This window comes from Aspergillus niger (genome assembly GCF_000002855.4).
Source record: "Aspergillus niger supercontig An14".
NCBI lineage: Eukaryota > Fungi > Ascomycota > Eurotiomycetes > Eurotiales > Aspergillaceae > Aspergillus > Aspergillus niger.
The window spans coordinates 1,421,386-1,438,598 of record NT_166529.1 but is presented as its reverse complement, the minus strand read 5'-3'; the positions used below and the strand labels follow the sequence as shown (position 1 = coordinate 1,438,598).

General features: G+C 49.4%; 7 protein-coding genes across 7 annotated transcripts; 3 read left to right on the top strand and 4 right to left on the bottom strand.

The window, feature by feature from the left end:
- Positions 1 to 24: 24 nt before the first annotated feature.
- Positions 25 to 2,175, bottom strand: An14g06140 (uncharacterized protein; the record flags this gene model as incomplete). Its single annotated transcript, XM_059744341.1, has 7 exons — positions 25 to 281; positions 350 to 449; positions 521 to 680; positions 746 to 1,181; positions 1,242 to 1,317; positions 1,485 to 1,993; positions 2,124 to 2,175. 7 exons carry the CDS (start codon positions 2,173 to 2,175, stop codon positions 25 to 27), a joined length of 1,590 nt encoding a protein of 529 aa, XP_059606447.1.
- A 734-nt stretch (positions 2,176 to 2,909) lies between these two features.
- An14g06130 (uncharacterized protein) lies at positions 2,910 to 4,618 on the top strand (the record flags this gene model as incomplete). The annotated part of the gene is made up of 2 exons (XM_059744340.1): positions 2,910 to 3,522; positions 3,606 to 4,618. The coding sequence occupies 2 exons, from the start codon at positions 2,910 to 2,912 to the stop codon at positions 4,616 to 4,618; spliced, it is 1,626 nt and encodes a 541-aa protein (XP_059606446.1).
- Positions 4,619 to 6,116: 1,498 nt separating this feature from the next.
- An14g06120 (hypothetical protein) lies at positions 6,117 to 7,146 on the top strand (the record flags this gene model as incomplete). Its single annotated transcript, XM_059744339.1, has 5 exons — positions 6,117 to 6,215; positions 6,259 to 6,365; positions 6,595 to 6,683; positions 6,796 to 6,907; positions 7,011 to 7,146. The coding sequence occupies 5 exons, from the start codon at positions 6,117 to 6,119 to the stop codon at positions 7,144 to 7,146; spliced, it is 543 nt and encodes a 180-aa protein (XP_059606445.1).
- A 337-nt stretch (positions 7,147 to 7,483) lies between these two features.
- Positions 7,484 to 9,748, bottom strand: An14g06110 (uncharacterized protein; the record flags this gene model as incomplete). Its single annotated transcript, XM_001401197.3, has 4 exons — positions 7,484 to 7,960; positions 8,020 to 8,308; positions 8,359 to 8,785; positions 8,836 to 9,748. 4 exons carry the CDS (start codon positions 9,746 to 9,748, stop codon positions 7,484 to 7,486), a joined length of 2,106 nt encoding a protein of 701 aa, XP_001401234.3.
- A 230-nt stretch (positions 9,749 to 9,978) lies between these two features.
- Positions 9,979 to 11,203, top strand: An14g06100 (uncharacterized protein; the record flags this gene model as incomplete). Its single annotated transcript, XM_059744338.1, has 3 exons — positions 9,979 to 10,075; positions 10,176 to 10,713; positions 10,933 to 11,203. 3 exons carry the CDS (start codon positions 9,979 to 9,981, stop codon positions 11,201 to 11,203), a joined length of 906 nt encoding a protein of 301 aa, XP_059606444.1.
- Positions 11,204 to 12,292: 1,089 nt separating this feature from the next.
- Positions 12,293 to 13,468, bottom strand: An14g06090 (hypothetical protein; the record flags this gene model as incomplete). The annotated part of the gene is made up of 1 exon (XM_059744337.1): positions 12,293 to 13,468. The coding sequence occupies one exon, from the start codon at positions 13,466 to 13,468 to the stop codon at positions 12,293 to 12,295; it is 1,176 nt and encodes a 391-aa protein (XP_059606443.1).
- A 2,407-nt stretch (positions 13,469 to 15,875) lies between these two features.
- Positions 15,876 to 17,161, bottom strand: An14g06080 (hypothetical protein; the record flags this gene model as incomplete). The annotated part of the gene is made up of 6 exons (XM_059744335.1): positions 15,876 to 15,991; positions 16,103 to 16,154; positions 16,219 to 16,354; positions 16,440 to 16,533; positions 16,631 to 16,966; positions 17,047 to 17,161. 6 exons carry the CDS (start codon positions 17,159 to 17,161, stop codon positions 15,876 to 15,878), a joined length of 849 nt encoding a protein of 282 aa, XP_059606442.1.
- Between the last annotated feature and the right edge of the window lie 52 nt (positions 17,162 to 17,213).

Here is a 17,213-nt window from a genome sequence, read left to right as displayed (position 1 = left end):
CATCCATTCCCTTATTTGACAATCTCAAATCGCTGGGAAAGGCTGTAGGTCTTCTGGAGGTATCCGGTGCAGCATGTTTACTACCCCCACCGGTGCGTGAGGCCCATCAGGATTGCGTGGATTCTCAAGACAGATACTCCACCGCATGAACAAAGATGTCCCGAGCTGGATTCTCCAGTACACCCGAAACAGATATTCGTGAGCGCCCTGCTGACCATGCTCCAAGCTCATCTCTGAGTCACGAGCAGGATCGGTGATCGGGTGCAAGGCAAGGCGGTGTGCTAGTTAGAATGAGGTGTTAGTCACACAGAGAGACTCAACGAAGGGAGTCAGGGCAAAGGAAACTAACTCTGTGCTTGCCGTATGCTACAAACTCTCACATATTGCTCTGGTGCAGTGACCAAGAACCGCATGCGGACCGGGAAGTCGTCCTGTGACGGGACAAGCCCCTTCGAAGAGCAAGCGGATTAGCGGAAGTTTTCTAACAAAGCAGTTGTTTGGGAAAGTCTAGACAACTCACTGGTTGGATAATTACATGAGCTACAGATTGTTCTCGTAGCTCATTGCCAATCCGTACAACAAAAGGAACCACGACTTGGATGGTGGTGTTGCTCTGGAAGCCGCGCACTCCCTGCAACCTGGTCGCATACAGTGCCGCACCCCGTGAAACTGCCTGCACACTGCCAGAGAAGTCAGAACCATACAGTTCATCGAATACAAGAGGTCGCGAGCGAAGACAGCCTACCTGTGTTGCAGTTCCCCAAGTAACCTGGGTCCGGTATTCTGGTAGGCGCGTGTGAGATCTCGTTCAACCCGACGGCGCAGGTAGGCCGACTTGCCCAGCCCACCCGCCAGAATGATCTTCGTAATTCTGGCATCCATTGGGGCGGCGATTCGTGCGTGTATGGCCCGAAGTATGCCTTGCACAGTCGGTGCGAAGGCACGGACCAGGTCATTGTGATAGAAACGATGGTCTATCATGAGGCGTCGCTGCAGCTGAATCCGAATTGCGTGCACCTCAGTCCCGGTCATGCCTGAAAATTGTTCCTTCACAGAGCTGATATCCTGCCGAGCCTGAGCAGCGCCTACCCACTGTCTGGAGTTCCGAGGTAGGTCCGGGTGGGCAGTCCGGAGCTGCTGCACCAGTTCCAAGTCCACATCAAATCCTCCGCATCGAATGCCTGAGACGGATTAGCTCCCCATATACAGGCCCCAGTCTTCGGCAACTCGGGGGTACCCACTGGTAGGATCTCCCAGGCGTTGGAAGGTGAAAGGGCGGTTTTCATTGTTGCCATTCACTCGTAAAACGGAAATGTCCTAATCGAGTGTCAGCTGGATGGTACAATTAATGACCTTGGCCTGGATAAGCCTTACAGTTGTGGAACCGCCGCAGTCACACACAAGAAGTATGTCACCATCCTAGTTATCCGACCTTGTTAGTTTCACGCCCACCCAAAGGATTCTTGCTGGCTGCTGCTGCTCACCTGCATGCCATTTCCGTTCCTGTACTCATCAGCAGCCCCTTCAGCCGCAGCTACAGCTTCAGAGACATAGGTAATGCGATGGTTGTTCCCAAACCATCCAACGCTCTCAACTGCGGACCGAAACTCCAAACGGCCGCGGTCTGACCAGCAATCTGGCTCGGTGAAACACCAGTGGACTTGCAGTCCGCGCTCTCTAAGGTCCATCCACAGCCTATCCCGCAAGTCTCGGAGAAAGTCACTGATAATTTTTCCGGTGCCAATGTTGTTTAGTTCCACGGTGCCGCCGAGGATGTCTCTCAGGTTCTGGTGTTGTGTGACCATATCTGGGGACCCATCCAGCATGAGTTTTACCCAAACGTACGGTTCTCTGCCACGGGAAGCCGCTGCCCCCCTCCCCCACATGAACTGGCCATTGCTGTTGTACTTGAATATCGAAGGAATTATGCCGTCATTGGCGCCACGAGTGGCCCATGTGGTCAAGATGCCTAGAGTGGTAAGGATGGTTATAACTGTAAAGTATGTTTGCGTTAGCAGGAAAGAGAGAGAGAGAGAGAAAGTAAGCAAGAAAAAGAGTAAGAAAGAGAAAGAAAGAAGAGAGAAAGAAATTAACCAAGAAACCAAAGGGAAGAAGCAACTTACTTGTTTTATATCCCCCAAAGTCTACGGCAATGAAGACTTGATTCTGTACCATGGTGGACAGAGGCGGGGCAATGAATTTGGAGGATTGATGAGATGAGTGACGCTATTGGAAGAATAAGGAATGTATTCAAGACTAGCTGAATATATATGCAGTGGAAACTGATGATAAAACTAGTATGAAAATGAGGAAATCAAAAGAGAAGTGCGACCAACTGGCTCTATTTATGTTTGTCGATATTCTACTTCAAAGTTACTACTACTCCTATTACACATGGGTTACAATCCATGGTGCTATAATTGAACAGCACCAGAATGGTGTCCAGTTCGCACGTTCATCTCATGACCTGGCCATGTCTCTCTCTGTCACTCTCACACTCACGCCGGTTCCTCCCCCTGTCTTAAATGATCTCCCAGTCAATTGCATGGCGACCGACAAGGTTTGTTGCGGCTGAAACCCTCACGCGGGCTAGAATTGCGGATGGGTTGACGCCTCACATCACACAAAGAGCCGGGTAGCCCTAAGGGCCAATGAGCAGCCAGGGAACTGACTGAATGGATGAACGGATGAAAGAATGAACGATTGAATGAAGAAATAGACCTTTGGTCACCTTTCCCCTTTTTTTTACCTTGCACGATTTCCCTCCCTCTACTGTCTCTCAGTTCCCATCACTCTCCTCATCCGTACTCTCTCACAACTCTGTGAGCCCCATACCATCTTCCGAACAGACTTCGAACGAAAAATACCTATTCTACCTTTGACCTTGCGTCACACTGCTCCATACCATAATGACTAGCCCCCAGAACCAACAGAAGCGGCTCAAGCGCACTTTTTCGGACAGGGAAGAAGAACCTACGTCAGACATGGAGGAGAAAGCTATGCCGGACATGGAGAAGGAATCTACACCGGACATATGGACCGAAGGGGGACCAGCTCTGTACCCCACTATACAGTACCTCTGTCAGAGAGAGGAGTATAATGAAATTTTTCAACATTTTTGGTCCATGTCCTTTATGGCATTACCGCACATGAGGTCTCTACCGGCAGATTTCAAGAAGGGACTCTTTAAAATCAATCTAGAGGTACACGGTTGGGCTTGGCGCTTTGGTGAAGACAAACCTATGTCCCATCTCTCCTGTCATGACAAGCAGGCCATTATCGCCAGTTTAGATGGATTCTGTGTCCAAGAGGACTGGGACAAGATTCATTCCTCACTTCCTCCTGCTGCTCGCTCTGTGTTTGGAAAGGTTTTGCTAGAGGCCATGCTCAATCAGTTCATCTACAAGAAGTTTGCCACCTCTCCCTTCTGGTTTATGGATGCCAAATTGGATGCTACGGACCAGCCCGGGGATGCCAACTTCATTAAAAGACTTGACTATATCTACCAGAGGTTCAAAGAAAGTATGTCCATCTCAAGCCTCCATTCTCCCCTCTTCCCTCGCTACTGCATATTTAGAAGTCGCTAACACTTTGCCTTTACATAGTATTGCCCACGAACGCAGCTTGGTGGAAGTCAACCCTCGTGAGCATCTGCACGGCAGAAGTCCAGTTTGCGGGTGGTGCCCGCTACTCAGCACTTGGTCAACCCATGCTTGAACATCGCAAAGCACTCGTGAAGTCCTACGAGGAAGAGCTGTGGGGGTGCCGACTTTTCCGACTCCTCCTTAAAGACTCACTGAGCCAGTCGCTGCAGACTTTCCGCGATGACAGACTCCACTTAATCCTAGAGCTTGCGGCTCAGGAATTTATTGCTGGCCAAGCTGGTCTCTTTGGCAATCTCGTGGTTGAGCGACTGCCTGAGCTTGCAAAGTTTGATCGCCATTCGGACACTATGATACACCATTGGTATCATGCTGGCTTCGAACCCCAGGACGGTGCTCGGGTTCTTCTCGTGATACGTCCGCGCTACAGCTACCATGATACCCTTACGGGTATGAGTTGGATACCTGTACCTCCGGTCCAACTCATTCAGGCGGAAGTCGTGACGGGGCCGGCGGGGCCAGAGGAGCAGGCTCGATGGGCAGCCGCTGCTGGCGACAATGATCCTACCCAGGATGAGAGAATCGACAATGAGGGTGTCGACAACGAAGAAGGTGTAGAAGGAGAGAGTGAAGGCAAAGACGGACGGAAAGAAGGAGAAAAACAAGGAGAAGACGACGACGACAACAACAACAACAACAACAACAACAACAACAACAACAACAACAACAACAACAACAACAACAACAACAACAACAACAACAACAACAACAACAACAACAACAACAACAACAACAACAACAACAACAACAACAACAACAACAACAACAACAACAACAACAACAACAACAACAACAACAACAACAACAACAACAACAACAACAACAACAACAACAACAACAACAACAACAACAACAACAACAACAACAACAACAACAACAACAACAGCAGCAGCAGCAGCAATGATGATGATGAGAATGATAACAATGATGTTGAGAACTACGTAGACGATGCATGAGCGATAGGGGAATTGGAGAGAATGGGTGCCTGTGCCGAAGCAAGAATCTTGCTGATACATTTCCGATTTACTCTTTTTTTCTGATTGTATCATTTCATTTTTCTTTTCCTTTTGTCTTTCTTTTATGAGTTTCAGCTTCATCGTTCTTTCATTTGTCGATCACTATCTTCTATAATCAACTAGATACTAATATCAATTCCGGGCTTACATCTTATACCTTGAATTTCGGATTCTCTAGATCCGCCGTAGGATACTTCAGTTATTCAATCCCCATTTAATCAGTCTCTGTACAATACTACTATGGTATACCAGTATTCTACGCCATACTACAAGCAAGTGGTGATACTGGTTTATACTAGCTAAGACTTAAGTAATTGTCCCAAAATAGGCGTCGATTGTTTTATTACAGTCCGGTCGAGCCTTTTGTACTATTATTAGGTGATTATACGGACTTTCAATGACCCGAATACTAAACCACAATTCTGTCTCTAGCGCCACCGTGCATATATAAATAAAATAAAGTCTATAGAAACTTTCTAAGAATTTGCAGGAATTACCTATCACATTCAACAGTACTAAGTAAGCAGCAGTAAAGAGGAGAATTATATTCTGTAGTAACATCTCTAATCTCTTTTCTAAGACTGGACATATATCCAGTTACTTCTTTCTATTCAATACAGTCAGTCAGTTACAATAGCTGCGGGATTCAAAACCTACTACACTTCATTATAGATATGAATATGGCCTCCTAATTCTGGAATATCTCCTCAGTATCAGCCAGGAAAATTACCACTATACCATCCCATCCACCGGTTTTACCCTCTTTCGGGTCATTAGACGTCTGGAAAAATTGATCGATGGATAAATATTAATAGTTAATAAGTAGCGGAACGTGTAGAAGTGTACCTATCACACCTTCATTCCATAAAATACTCGTACATACATATACCACAGGAGTAAATCTTTTAAACCCAGGTAACAACTACCTAATAGCAACATATGTACTCAACTGAGTACCCCTCTGTAATAATATAAGTTACTTCATCACTTTACCCAAGTACCAACTTCAGTCTCTATTTACATATAACTTTATCCGCGCATGCCAAGCAAGCACCTCACCAACCTAATCGATCAATCATCTACTAGTCCATCTAGTACTACTACTATCAGCAGGTAAAGAAAACAAAGTAATGACAAGTCCACCTCATCCGAAATAATCCCAGTCAATATAATTTAATTCGTCCGCGCAAGTTAGAATTCCTGGTGGTTCCGAAGGGTGGTTGATCCAATAAGAAGGTAATGATTGCTGTCTGGTGTCTGTCAGGCAGTGCCCCGTTGTCCACATGGCCATGTGGCATACATACATAATGTATGTGTGGATGTATGTAAGTACCTATACAGACTTGACGTTCTAGAATCAACGGGACTTTCCCTATTTGGATGAGGCCGCTTTAATGGATTTTTGTTCACTCTGTGACTGACATGTTGGATCGTGTTAATGAGGATCAAATGCCTGGCAGGTCATCAGATGCATCGCGACGTCGTCCCGCGGTATCCGGCGTCCGTCGAGAAGCTAGGCCATTCCGATCGGTGCGAGGTGCAGGGGATCTACGTCACGAACTGGGTCATGACTTCTACAGGGACATCCGGAGTACGATGCCACGATTGCCTGCGAGTTGCTGGAGCAGAGGCGCGGATCTGTACTAGATCAAAGAATGAAGGGTGAAGCAGGAGTGTGGGTGTTGATGTTTGTTTGTGTGGCGATGAAGCGGTGGTATTATGGTATTTGGTGGTGTTGGCTTACAGTAAACTATACCGCTCCAGTACAGTAATAATACCTTACCAGGTACCACCAGAAACTTATCTCTCTGCAAGGCCAGACATCCTCTCTTGTTATTCTTCAAGTCATCTTCAAAGTGTTCTTCTAGGCTTCACTGGATATCTGTATATAATGTATTTCTTTCTAAGAGGTAAAGACAGATAGCCATCATGGTAGACAGGGCCGTTTTGTTTCCACGGTTAGAAGTTATATGCGAAGGGTATATGGGTCATATGTTCTACGAGAGTAAATATTTCTAAGTTCAGACCGTCTGCTCTACCCTAATGAAAAGAACATGATGTTGAGCCACTACCTTTGCAGTGAGTAGGCTAGTAAGTAGCATTCGTCTATCTGTAAGGCTCCTTAATGGTAGCTTCTAAGTTCTACCCTGTTGGAAAGCTCGTCGTGGAGACTGGAGACTGGAGACTTCCGCCGACCCTCTCATTGCCCCAACATGAGATGCTTCAGTCGTAAGCTTTCCCCGTCATTGACTCTGATTTCTAGGTCAAGGTATCCAGCGCTGTAAATAGTAACCCGAAAGCCAGTCAACGAGGAGGCTGTGGGCCGCGATAGGTTTTTCGCCGGCGTGAGCTTTGCAAGCAGGCTTGTTGTTGGTGAGAGCTTTACTATGGAGAGAGGAACAAGGAATGGTCAGCACAGCAGAAAGAAGGGCGTGGTGAAGGCATCTTGGCTGCGTGGATATCGATAAGCTGATTCATCGTTCCGGGCACGTAAGTGGCCATCTCAAACATAGGATTTCATTATCTGCAAACCAGATACAAGGATATTATTGGGTTCGCATATTCTCGGTTCTTGCTCCACTCGAGAAAAGGGATGTGTCCGTATCGTGGAAGATTTCATTGCACGCGGGCAGCACGAGGTCCGTTCGGGTCAGAACTAAAAGCCAAGCGTGTTGTGTCCCCATCTCCTAGTGATATTGTCATGTCTCTGGGTGCGACAGAGAGCACTGTCTTGAGTAGAAATATTCCACCGAACGACGGGTATGAATACTTGGGCGTTGTAGAACTCGGCAATGATTTCGAGTTTTACATCATTGTCCAGTCGCTGGCCGTGTTTCCAAGGTCAAAATCGATCGCCCAAGACATTAGATCGAGATTCTCGTAGTCCTCCAGATTGAAAGCACCAATCTCTCTATCCCCATCTCCAGCACTCTCTCCACCAGTGAGAGAAGCGTCAAGATCAGTGATTGGAGTCGGCATCGAGTCCATTACGTCAACTCTTGTCGCAACATCAGGACTTGTCCGAGCCTGAAACTTTGACGTCGCAAGCCTGTCCAGAATCTTGTCTAATTTCTTCGTGAAGGCCTTTGCCGCCTGCAAGCAGAAGGCTTGATTTCTTTCCCGCGAACTAGCCACCCTTTCGAGTTGCGACGTAAGGACGGAAACATTGCGAATCACGGCTGATGTCTTTATGCCAGGCGGATGGGTACTTGAAGGATCTTGCGTATTGTTCTCTAGTGTAGTCAGGAGGACTGCCGCGGACGGCAAGCCGCAGGCCAGAAGCTTCACCCTGTCAGCTATGACAAAAAAGATGATCGGTAAAGGGGTAGAGCAGGACGTACGATTTCAGGTAGATCATGCGAGGTAAAGGCGCCCATTCTGCGGGTATTTCCCAACCGAACCACTGTCTCCAGAATGTTTGCAGACACGTCCAGCAGCTCGGGAAGCGGAGTTGAGCTATTCTCTCCAAGAAGGTGGTATATCTGGAAATGGATTTGGAGATAGGCTAGATGAACCTTCGCATGCATATAACAAGTGCTCAGGGGCATGTCGGATTCCCAACAGTCCTGAGTATATCTTAGGTGAGGAAGCAGGTTATCCCACGTCTGACGACATCGAGAAGACAATTCTCTGAAACAGCATTAGTGCTGTTCAACCTTTGTCCGAATGATTGTACACACCTGAGTTGGGCAGGGTCAGCTGCCTGTGATGCTTGGAAACGATATTCCACAATCCCTTCCCGAAACTGACTTAAAATATAGCGCAATCGAGCCCAGGTTGCTGCTCTAAGGTTCCCATCTGTGTTCCAGCCATCTTTTGTGAGTCGACTTTTTGCATCCTCTAGTTCCTGGGGAATTTGGGCAAAAAGTTCGTCATCTGACAAATCAAGGGGGAGCTTGACGTCCACATATCGAGAGGTAATGCGAGGAGTTAGATTGAATATCAGGCCAAACATCTTCTCCAGGTAATATTCAGTCACAAAGCACCTCCTCCGGCACTCTGCAAGAAAAAACGGGGTTCTCTCGGGGGAATATGTCGCTTCCCTGTTCAAGCCCAGAGCCAATAAATCGGTCGAGAGATCGCCCACCAGACGCCACACACCGAGGCCTGAAATCAATCAGTATCCACCCATTCACGATACGTATAAAGGGGCTCACTCGTATCTCCTTCAAGGAATGACCTGAGCTGTGCATTTTCATTCGCCAACCATATAATGACGTCGTTTGACTGGGGTGCAAGGTCCCGAGCTAGTCGTAAGATCACCGTGCTATACCAAACCATGTCTGGGACAAATGCGGCATCCTTACCCTCGTCGCGGTCAACGAAAAAAGCCGAAGCACGGGCAGCCATAGTATACAAAAGACCGAGAGTCTCGACTCGAAGATTCGGGCCACAGAACAAGGCCAAGAAACCATGCAGGTCCAAGGATGCGGTGATGATAACCTCTGTAGAGGAAGAGAGCAGTATAGATTCTGATAACCGCGAAATATCGCCCAACTCAACTCGATCTCCCGTTTCTCCAAAAATATAGCCCGACGATACTAGATCTGTACGGAGCGCTTTGAGAAGGTGCAGAACGACTGGTTTGGGTACAAGTGAGTTATGCTTAGCAGAGTAGTACTGATGGAGACACTTTTCAATGACAGGAAGGTATCTCAACTGAGACACAATCTCCTTCATGGTGGCTAGGTGGGCCTCATAAACCTTGCTGTCATGCGAGCCCAGCAAGGGAGTGTCTGGCAAGGTCCCACTGTCAGAGACGGTCGACATAAAAGGCCATGTGTGGAATTTGGGCGGTCCAGCCGCAGAGCGTCCGGGATATTTTGCACTGGACCTGCTCCATGATGGTGCAGCAATGGTTGGTTGGGATGGCGTAGGCACGGCCGGTCTTTGTGCACTTGCACTTCGATGTTTAGTCAAAGGGGCAGGATGGTAGTAGCACCGAGAGTCGAAGCCACGACGCCGGCAGGAGGCACAGACTGGTTTACCGTGATCGCATCGAGTTTTCCTCCCTCGGCAAGGCTCACATGAGGCGAGGGCTCGATTGCGCCTGGTTATGGGTGCGGACATGCTCAATGACCTGTCTGGAATAGACCCAGTACTCCTTCGTTCGCTCTCCAGGTCCACTGGGTACGATTCGGTATTATGCAGACTCAGTATCCCGGTTCATGTCATTTTGCCTGGTTTCTTGGAGAGATTGTGTCATGAGAAACACTTACCCAGCTGCAGGTGAGAGTACAGTCTTGCTATCAGAGGCTCATCAGCTGACTCTTATTCCGATACAAGACCGGTACTAAGCTATGTATCGGACTGCATCTCGGACTTGTACCGGCATTGTCAAGCTGTTATTTACAATACCGGACCTTGCTACTATCCTAGTAGCAACCAGCAAGACGAGTTAGGTAGATAAACTTATAGAGGCCATTTCATCGCTCAGAAAATGGAATCAAAGTAAGTCGTGCTTTGCTGAAGGAACGAAACACACTACCATTCACAGATACTAAGACCAACAGTGAAGTTGAAGACATCACTATCATCCAGGGGACATTGGATGCCGTGCCCGCAGTCTCCGACCTTCTAGATACCGCAGTGCAATGGCTAGTCTCCCACAACAGAGCGGGACAGTGGGAAGCAGCGCCGTTCTCCGAGAATTCAGATCGCGTCGAGCAGTTCCGGGAATTTGCAACTACTGGCCATGGCCTTTGGCTTGCTGTTAGGGGTACGGATACCATGCCCGGAGAAGCTCCGATGGACATCGTCGGGGCATTTGCTCTTGGAGATAGGTCGCCCTATGTATCCCCTGTATCTGAGCCGGAGCTTTACGTGCGATTACTAATTACGGATAATCAGATCGGCAGACGCCTCTTAGACCATGCCCGTGATCTTGCCCGCAAGGCTGGAGTCTCATTGCTGCGAGTAGATTGCTACGCAGGTGGCGACGGCAAGTTGGTCCGATACTATGAGTTCCAAGGGTCTCAAAAATTTAAGGGTTTGAACAGGAAAGACGAATGGCCTTATCAAGTGCTTGCTCAACGGTTAGACGAGATGGATAAAGAAGAGAGATGATATTTATCCTCTTCATGGAAATGATACCATCCTTACTGTACTTGTTTTGCTTTCCAGCAGTAGTGTGACTATTGGATAAACGCCGCCACGCCTCTGCCTGAAGTCGTTCTAGTGCTCCTACAGCCCCAGCAAACCATCAGCAACCTGCTTGCCTAGCTTTTCGAGCGCTCCCATGCTCAGCATTCTAGCACACTGATATCTAACATCTGCTTCCACCAGGCTTGCATTTCTACCGCCACCATCGAGTCCAGGCCGAGTTGCGCAAGCGGCAGAGATATATTAATCTCATCATCTACAGACCGCAGTACCAAGTCCAGGAGCTTCTTCCTTATCCCCTGCGCTAACAAGGCAACTGACTGGGGTGTGTTAAGCATTTCTGGGCTGGCCTTGGCTGCGCTCAGAAATTATCACAAACCGTTGCTGGAGGCAGTCGTATTGCCTTGGCTACGGATATTATGAAAGACTGATATTCGGACGTCTTTGCGTAGCCTGGCGCTGCTGTCAGGAGTGCTGAGGGAGATTACTGGTGCAATGCCCAGTGACTGCCTCAGGCTGCTCAGGGTGTGCTTAAAACTAAGTATTCAGTGAGTAAAAAGCGGCGAAGGGTGAGCACTAAAACGGAAAGAGTAGGCCATCGACCGTCCTAGAAAATCAAGTACATATGTAAGTGCGGGTTGGGCGACGTGCATAGTTCCTACTTACTAACTACTATAAGTAACTAGCAGGTGGTTATTAGTGGAGGATGCAGAGTTATGGGGCCGACGCTCCAGTGACATCAACTACTTGCATTGTCAAGTCTGGTATTACTCTGTTGGGCATGTGACGTGCAGATGCAGATACGGAATTGTTCTGGTTGGTCGGTTTGTCATAAGTGGTGGGGTAAAAGATTATCATGGTGAATACAATGGAAGAAGTGCAACTGTTAAATGGTATAATATATTGGTCTATCGGTCCGTGGTTGTAGTGGGTAAATAATAGTAGTATCTAGTATGTACGCTCTGCCAGTACAAACAAAGGAAATAAGGAAAGAATCATCCCAACAGTACCCGACGCTGATAACCGAATGATGAACTGGTGTGTCGCAGAATGGTATCATAAAGAACAGAACGAAGCGAAGCCACTTGCATGCTGTTGCTGCTGCTGAGCTGGGGGTATATCTAGTCCACGTCCCCGTATGAGCAAGCACGCCAGTCAAGAAAGCAGATCCCCGTCCCAGGAAACATAACAATAGAAAGATAGAAGGAAATGTATCACAAAGGAAAAGTAAGAATAGAAAAAGCTTCCCGCGCTGATAGCGGGGTATCCGAGCAGTAGGTATCAATCACACGCAGCAGCAATCCAGTGAGCCAAGCCCAAACCAAACGCGCTCAAATGCAATCCGATAATAATGAGAATCAAGATAAAGAATCAAGGACAACGCTCACGCGCCTGTATTCCGTTGCGGTGCGAAAAATGCATCCCGTCGCTTATGTCGAAATCAAATCAGAGTATTACTTTTGGGGGGTTCCTATGTCGGTATAGGTTGTATAGTCGAAGTTGTATGCCGTTCTAAGCTGAGGACGGTCGGCGAAGAATCTCCTCGCAGTTGGCGTCAAAGCGCATGTTCCATAACCGAATGCTGTTCATCAGCTTCTCCGTGCTTTCTAGCTCGCGGTCCCGGCCGAAGATCGTCTCCACAAATTCGCAGCCCGCGTTGCGGCCCATCGAGACCGTCTTGCCACCCTCGCGCTTGGCGGCCTTCCACATGAACTGTTCACATGTCTTCAGCAGCTTCTTAAATCGCACCCACAGGCGTTCGCCACTCTCCAGAAAATCCGCAACCGTCTCACGCGCATCGCGGCGCTTGATGCGATCAATGCACTCGTCTGCCCGTTTCACCTTACCCGCCAACTTAATCAACAACAACCACAGATCGCCCGCGACATCTGCCATAGGGGTCGACGCGCCGTGGTGGAATACAGTCCAGTCGTAAATCCACTTGCCCAGCGAGTTGGCGTCAAACACACTGCCCAAAAGGATGATAGGCATTTCTGTCGGGTCCCAGTTCTTGATCGAGTATCCTTCGGGGATACCAGCACGCGCAGCGTCCTCTTCGGTGGCCTTCGGCGGCGGCTTGGCCGCGGGTGCAGGCTTGGGCTTTGACGGCGTCCGAGTGGAGGTAGATTGGCGACGCGCCCGGGCGCGTTTGGCGGAATCGACGTCATCTTGGGTAGGTACCTGGTTATAGTAAAAGTATTGATCAGTGGGTGGCTTTGGCTTGCGCTGAGGCGTCGACGGTTTGCGACGGGGAGGACTGGGTTCCTCGCGAAAGACGTATCGGGGGGCGTCATCGTATCCATCGTCGACCACATCTACGAAGATGGGTCGCTTGTGCGACGGCGGAGCGCCAGCGGACTCCCACTGACCGGCGGGCGCACCAGACATGGTACTGCGACGACGGTGATAGCCACCAAAAGAAGCACTTACAGGATCGTGCTTGCGCGGTGGCGTGCCCTGCTCCGGCATCGCTTCATAAATACCATGGCCATACCCGGAATACCATCCTGCCGTTTCCCTGGGACCGGCGTAGCTGGCTTTGCGGTTATGGCGCTTCGAGGGGCCACGAGGCGAGGCGTAGGGACTGGCAAATTGGGTGGCGTAATAGGCGTAGTGAGGCGAGGTGGGAGGGGAGGTCATGTAGTCGTAGGAAGACCACCCGGGGTGTGGACTGGGATAATGGTACATTATCGAGAAAGGCGCATAAAAATCGAGGCTGCAAACGGCGAGACGAGACACGAAACGAGAACTTTTTAATGGGTGGATAGCCTCCCAGAAGCACGACAATCGCTAGAGGTATAGAAAGCAAACAGCAAACAACAAAAAGCAACAACCCAGGTATATTATACAGGATATCGTTCAACAAGCCGATCGACGCCGGTTTAAAGGGACAACGGAATCGGGATATCGATAATGATGATAACTGAGGAAGAGGACCGTCACCGAGGCACGGTTTCTAGGGGAGAGGAGGAGGAGATTTGTATGTGCTGAGAGTGCATTTGAACGTTGTCGCTAACCGAACGGTGTGCGGGCAAAGGCGGCTGGCTGTGGAAGGAATGCCTTAGGGATCTCCGGGGGACAAACAGAGATCAAACGATGGGAAGTGTTTGCGTGGGGGACGCTGTGACCTCTTGAGAGGTATATAGTATATACAACTAGGAACAGCGATAAGCTGGGAACTTCCAGAAGGCGACCCAGGAAAGGGATGCGACAGGGGAGAGTAGGTGTGAAGGTAAGAGTAGTATATAGATAGGGAAGAACCCAAGAAGGGTGTTGTGTGTGTGTGAAAGGGGAGTCACAGAGGAGCCAACCGGTTTTGTACGGACGGCAAAGACAGAAAAAAGGGCACGGGCGCTGCGGTAAACTTGGTATGGAGTGGGGCTCCCAGGTATAATCCCGTCGGTAATTAATCTTTCCAGACTTGCTCTTGCGCTGCGGCGGAGCCACGCTAGTGGTTTAGTGGGCTTAGTGCGGTGGATTTAGTTCGTCTTTTAGTGACTCGCTGCTGAAAGTTACCGTTATGTCACGTCTGGTATGTTTGCTGACCATACGGTAAAGTACCCGCTGAAGGTTGTGGTTTCAGGCCCAACCACCACCAGCAGAAGCAAAAAGGATGGATGGGCGAGGGATGGCCAGGGAGGGTGAAACCCAAGCAAGTACGAGTATCAATAGAAGTAAAAAGTATCAGTAGTAGGAGAGTTTAACACTGCAGGATATTGGAAACGTCTCATCCCATCCAGACTGTTGCAAGGTCAGTCAGGACAAGACCAGACAAGGCTGGACACATTCTCCCTCAAAGAAATCGCCGCAGGGCATCATCCTAGGGCCAACAGCGACTCGTGCTTTAATATACCCATTATCTAGTTTCCCCCCTTTGCGGCATGGCGATGAATCATCCGATTGATGGGCGCCATTGCAAGAGTCATCTGAACCGCTCTGTTGGGCATCCCGCGTTCGCTCCCTGACTGGGCGACACGATGAAACAGGCAACGGCAGGCTCGCTACGGAAAATAATGCGCAGAGGGGGATCCTCAGATTCCCAAGCCCAGTCATCTTCTTCAACATGTCTGTCTATCATGCTCGATAAGAACTACCGCGGCGTCTCGCTATTGGCGAACCCATGACTCCGCCGCCTCTGCGTTCCTCAGCAGGCGTGCGTACCTACAGTGGGAGCCTGCCGCATAGCAAGGAGCACATCACGTTTTCGGGGCGAAAGAATGTGAGTCATGGTCACGTTGCCACAGGTGGCTCAGTCGCGAGTAAGCGATATTAATATCTTGCAAGGCAGTCATCGTGAGATGGACGCTCGCTCTCTTATACAGAGCTTGTCCTACCCTGGGTGCCTAGCACTGTGGCGAGGTTGAGTAGGAGCCTACAGTGTCTCTTACAGCGCCTCTTTATGGAAAGAGCCATGCTGGGCATGCTACCGAAGGAGCCGAATGTACAGAGTGACTGCGTCTCCAGCATGGGGCCGATCCATTGTCCAAAGTACCGTACAGAGTACATCAATAGATAGGCTGATCTGGCGGGCACGACTATCGACGGTCGGTTCCATGGACAGCGTGCGGATGAGCCCGTCGGTAATCCATGGTTGCGATCCGGGGTCGCGAACAAGCTCAACTGTTCGAACCAATGGAACCATAAGGCATGGAATATCTGACTCCCTTAAAGCCACGAGCCATCGCATGGTTGTTGGGCAACAGTTGGAAGTGGATGGGCGTTACGGATGGGCGTTACCGCTGCCGACCAACTGGGCAGCAACCACACCCTTTTTCATATCGGACGACGCCTGTTGGACAGACCGCAATTTGCGAGTCGACCGCGGTAGTTTAAAAATTCGTAGGGTCAGAATCCGGGCATTTGTCTGGCGAACAGCCTTGTGAAACTTCCAGAGATGCTCATGCTGTCTGAGCTCTAGACTATTGAAGACTGCATAGTGCTGGCGTCTCTTGAATGTGATAGACGCCACTGCCCAATACGGGCAGGCAGGTAGGCAGACCGAGGGAATTAGCAGAGTACTTAGTAGCGCCCTCAAGCTCCCAAGCGACCACAAGACTTACTAGTCCTGCTACTAGCAGGCTGTACTAGTAGTAGTTCAATTCAAATCCGTAGGGCCAGTCCCCAGGCTGTCTCCCAATAAGAATTCGGCCTTCCCCGGTGTCAAGACTCCCACGCAATCAGCGACCGGGAAAGTAGCGATTTCTGTGGCCCCTGGCAGATAGGCAACCCTTTTCTGAACGCTGGCTGGCCGAAGGGCTTTTGCAAGGTCACACATGGCGCTCTGGGTTAAAGCAGGTCAGAAAAGTATGTGATCATGGTTACGTGGTGGCGTCAGCCTGTCGGGACGGGAGGAGTCACAATATTCAAGAGCATCCTGAGCCATATCAGAAACTTTAAGAGAGATGGGAGTCCTCAATCCTCGCTGGACTTGGCTGAACCTGAGCGACTACTTGCATTGCGTTAACCACCATTGGATAAACTCTGCCGGGCGCGGGAGCAAGTCCGGGTGCCGCTGAGAGAGCTCCGCTCGGCGTCAACGGTTCGAATGCATAGATGGATTGCGGTGATAGTGTCCTGATTGGGAGGGGGGAGATGCGGTCCGCCAATCTACTTCTCTCATTGTATAGTGAGATGCGAGAATCCTACTACTAGAAATGACCTATCGTACTGGCAGATACTTACTTCAATGTATGCTACACGACATGGCGGTGATAGGACTATTTCCCTGACTGTGCCTACACTTGCACTCTCACCTCATCGCCCGCACCGCCGAATCTGGAAGGCCTCCAGAAAGGATGGTCAGCAACGTAAATCAAAGTCAAACAAGCACCCCCACAGGGCCAGTCCCACCAGCAGAGTTTTCACCGTCCCTTGCTCGGGGAGCCGATGATCTAGAATAGACTGTGCCGTGCCTTGATGGTCTCGCTCTTATTTTTAATTTCTTCCTTTTTTCAGCTGGTGTTGCTTTCCTTCTGGAATATGCCTTTCGATTACGCTGTAGCCTGTATGGTATGGTACATACAAGGGCCCCGTGTACCTTTGTCCCGAAATTAATGCAAATATTTGGCCCTTGATTACATTTCGGGCCAGACCCATAGAATGCCAGAATGTCCCCAGCCGAATGTACTCCAAATTGATACACAAATCCACAACAGCAACACAACACCACAGTGAATAGCAACCTATCTTCAAACCACAAACCAATCTATCTATCTCATTTTCCATCAACTAATTTCCCAACTGGCACACGACCCTTCCCTACACACCCTCCCTCCCTCCCTGCCTCGAAAAATAAGCAACCTCAGCACAAGCAACTAAGCCCCTGCATATCCTAGACCTCCCAGCCGCATGCCGATCGCGCGGCCGGAATTTGAGTCTCATTTCCGCATCCTTTCACACAATACCCATTAGAATTTGATACCTGGCTTACTCT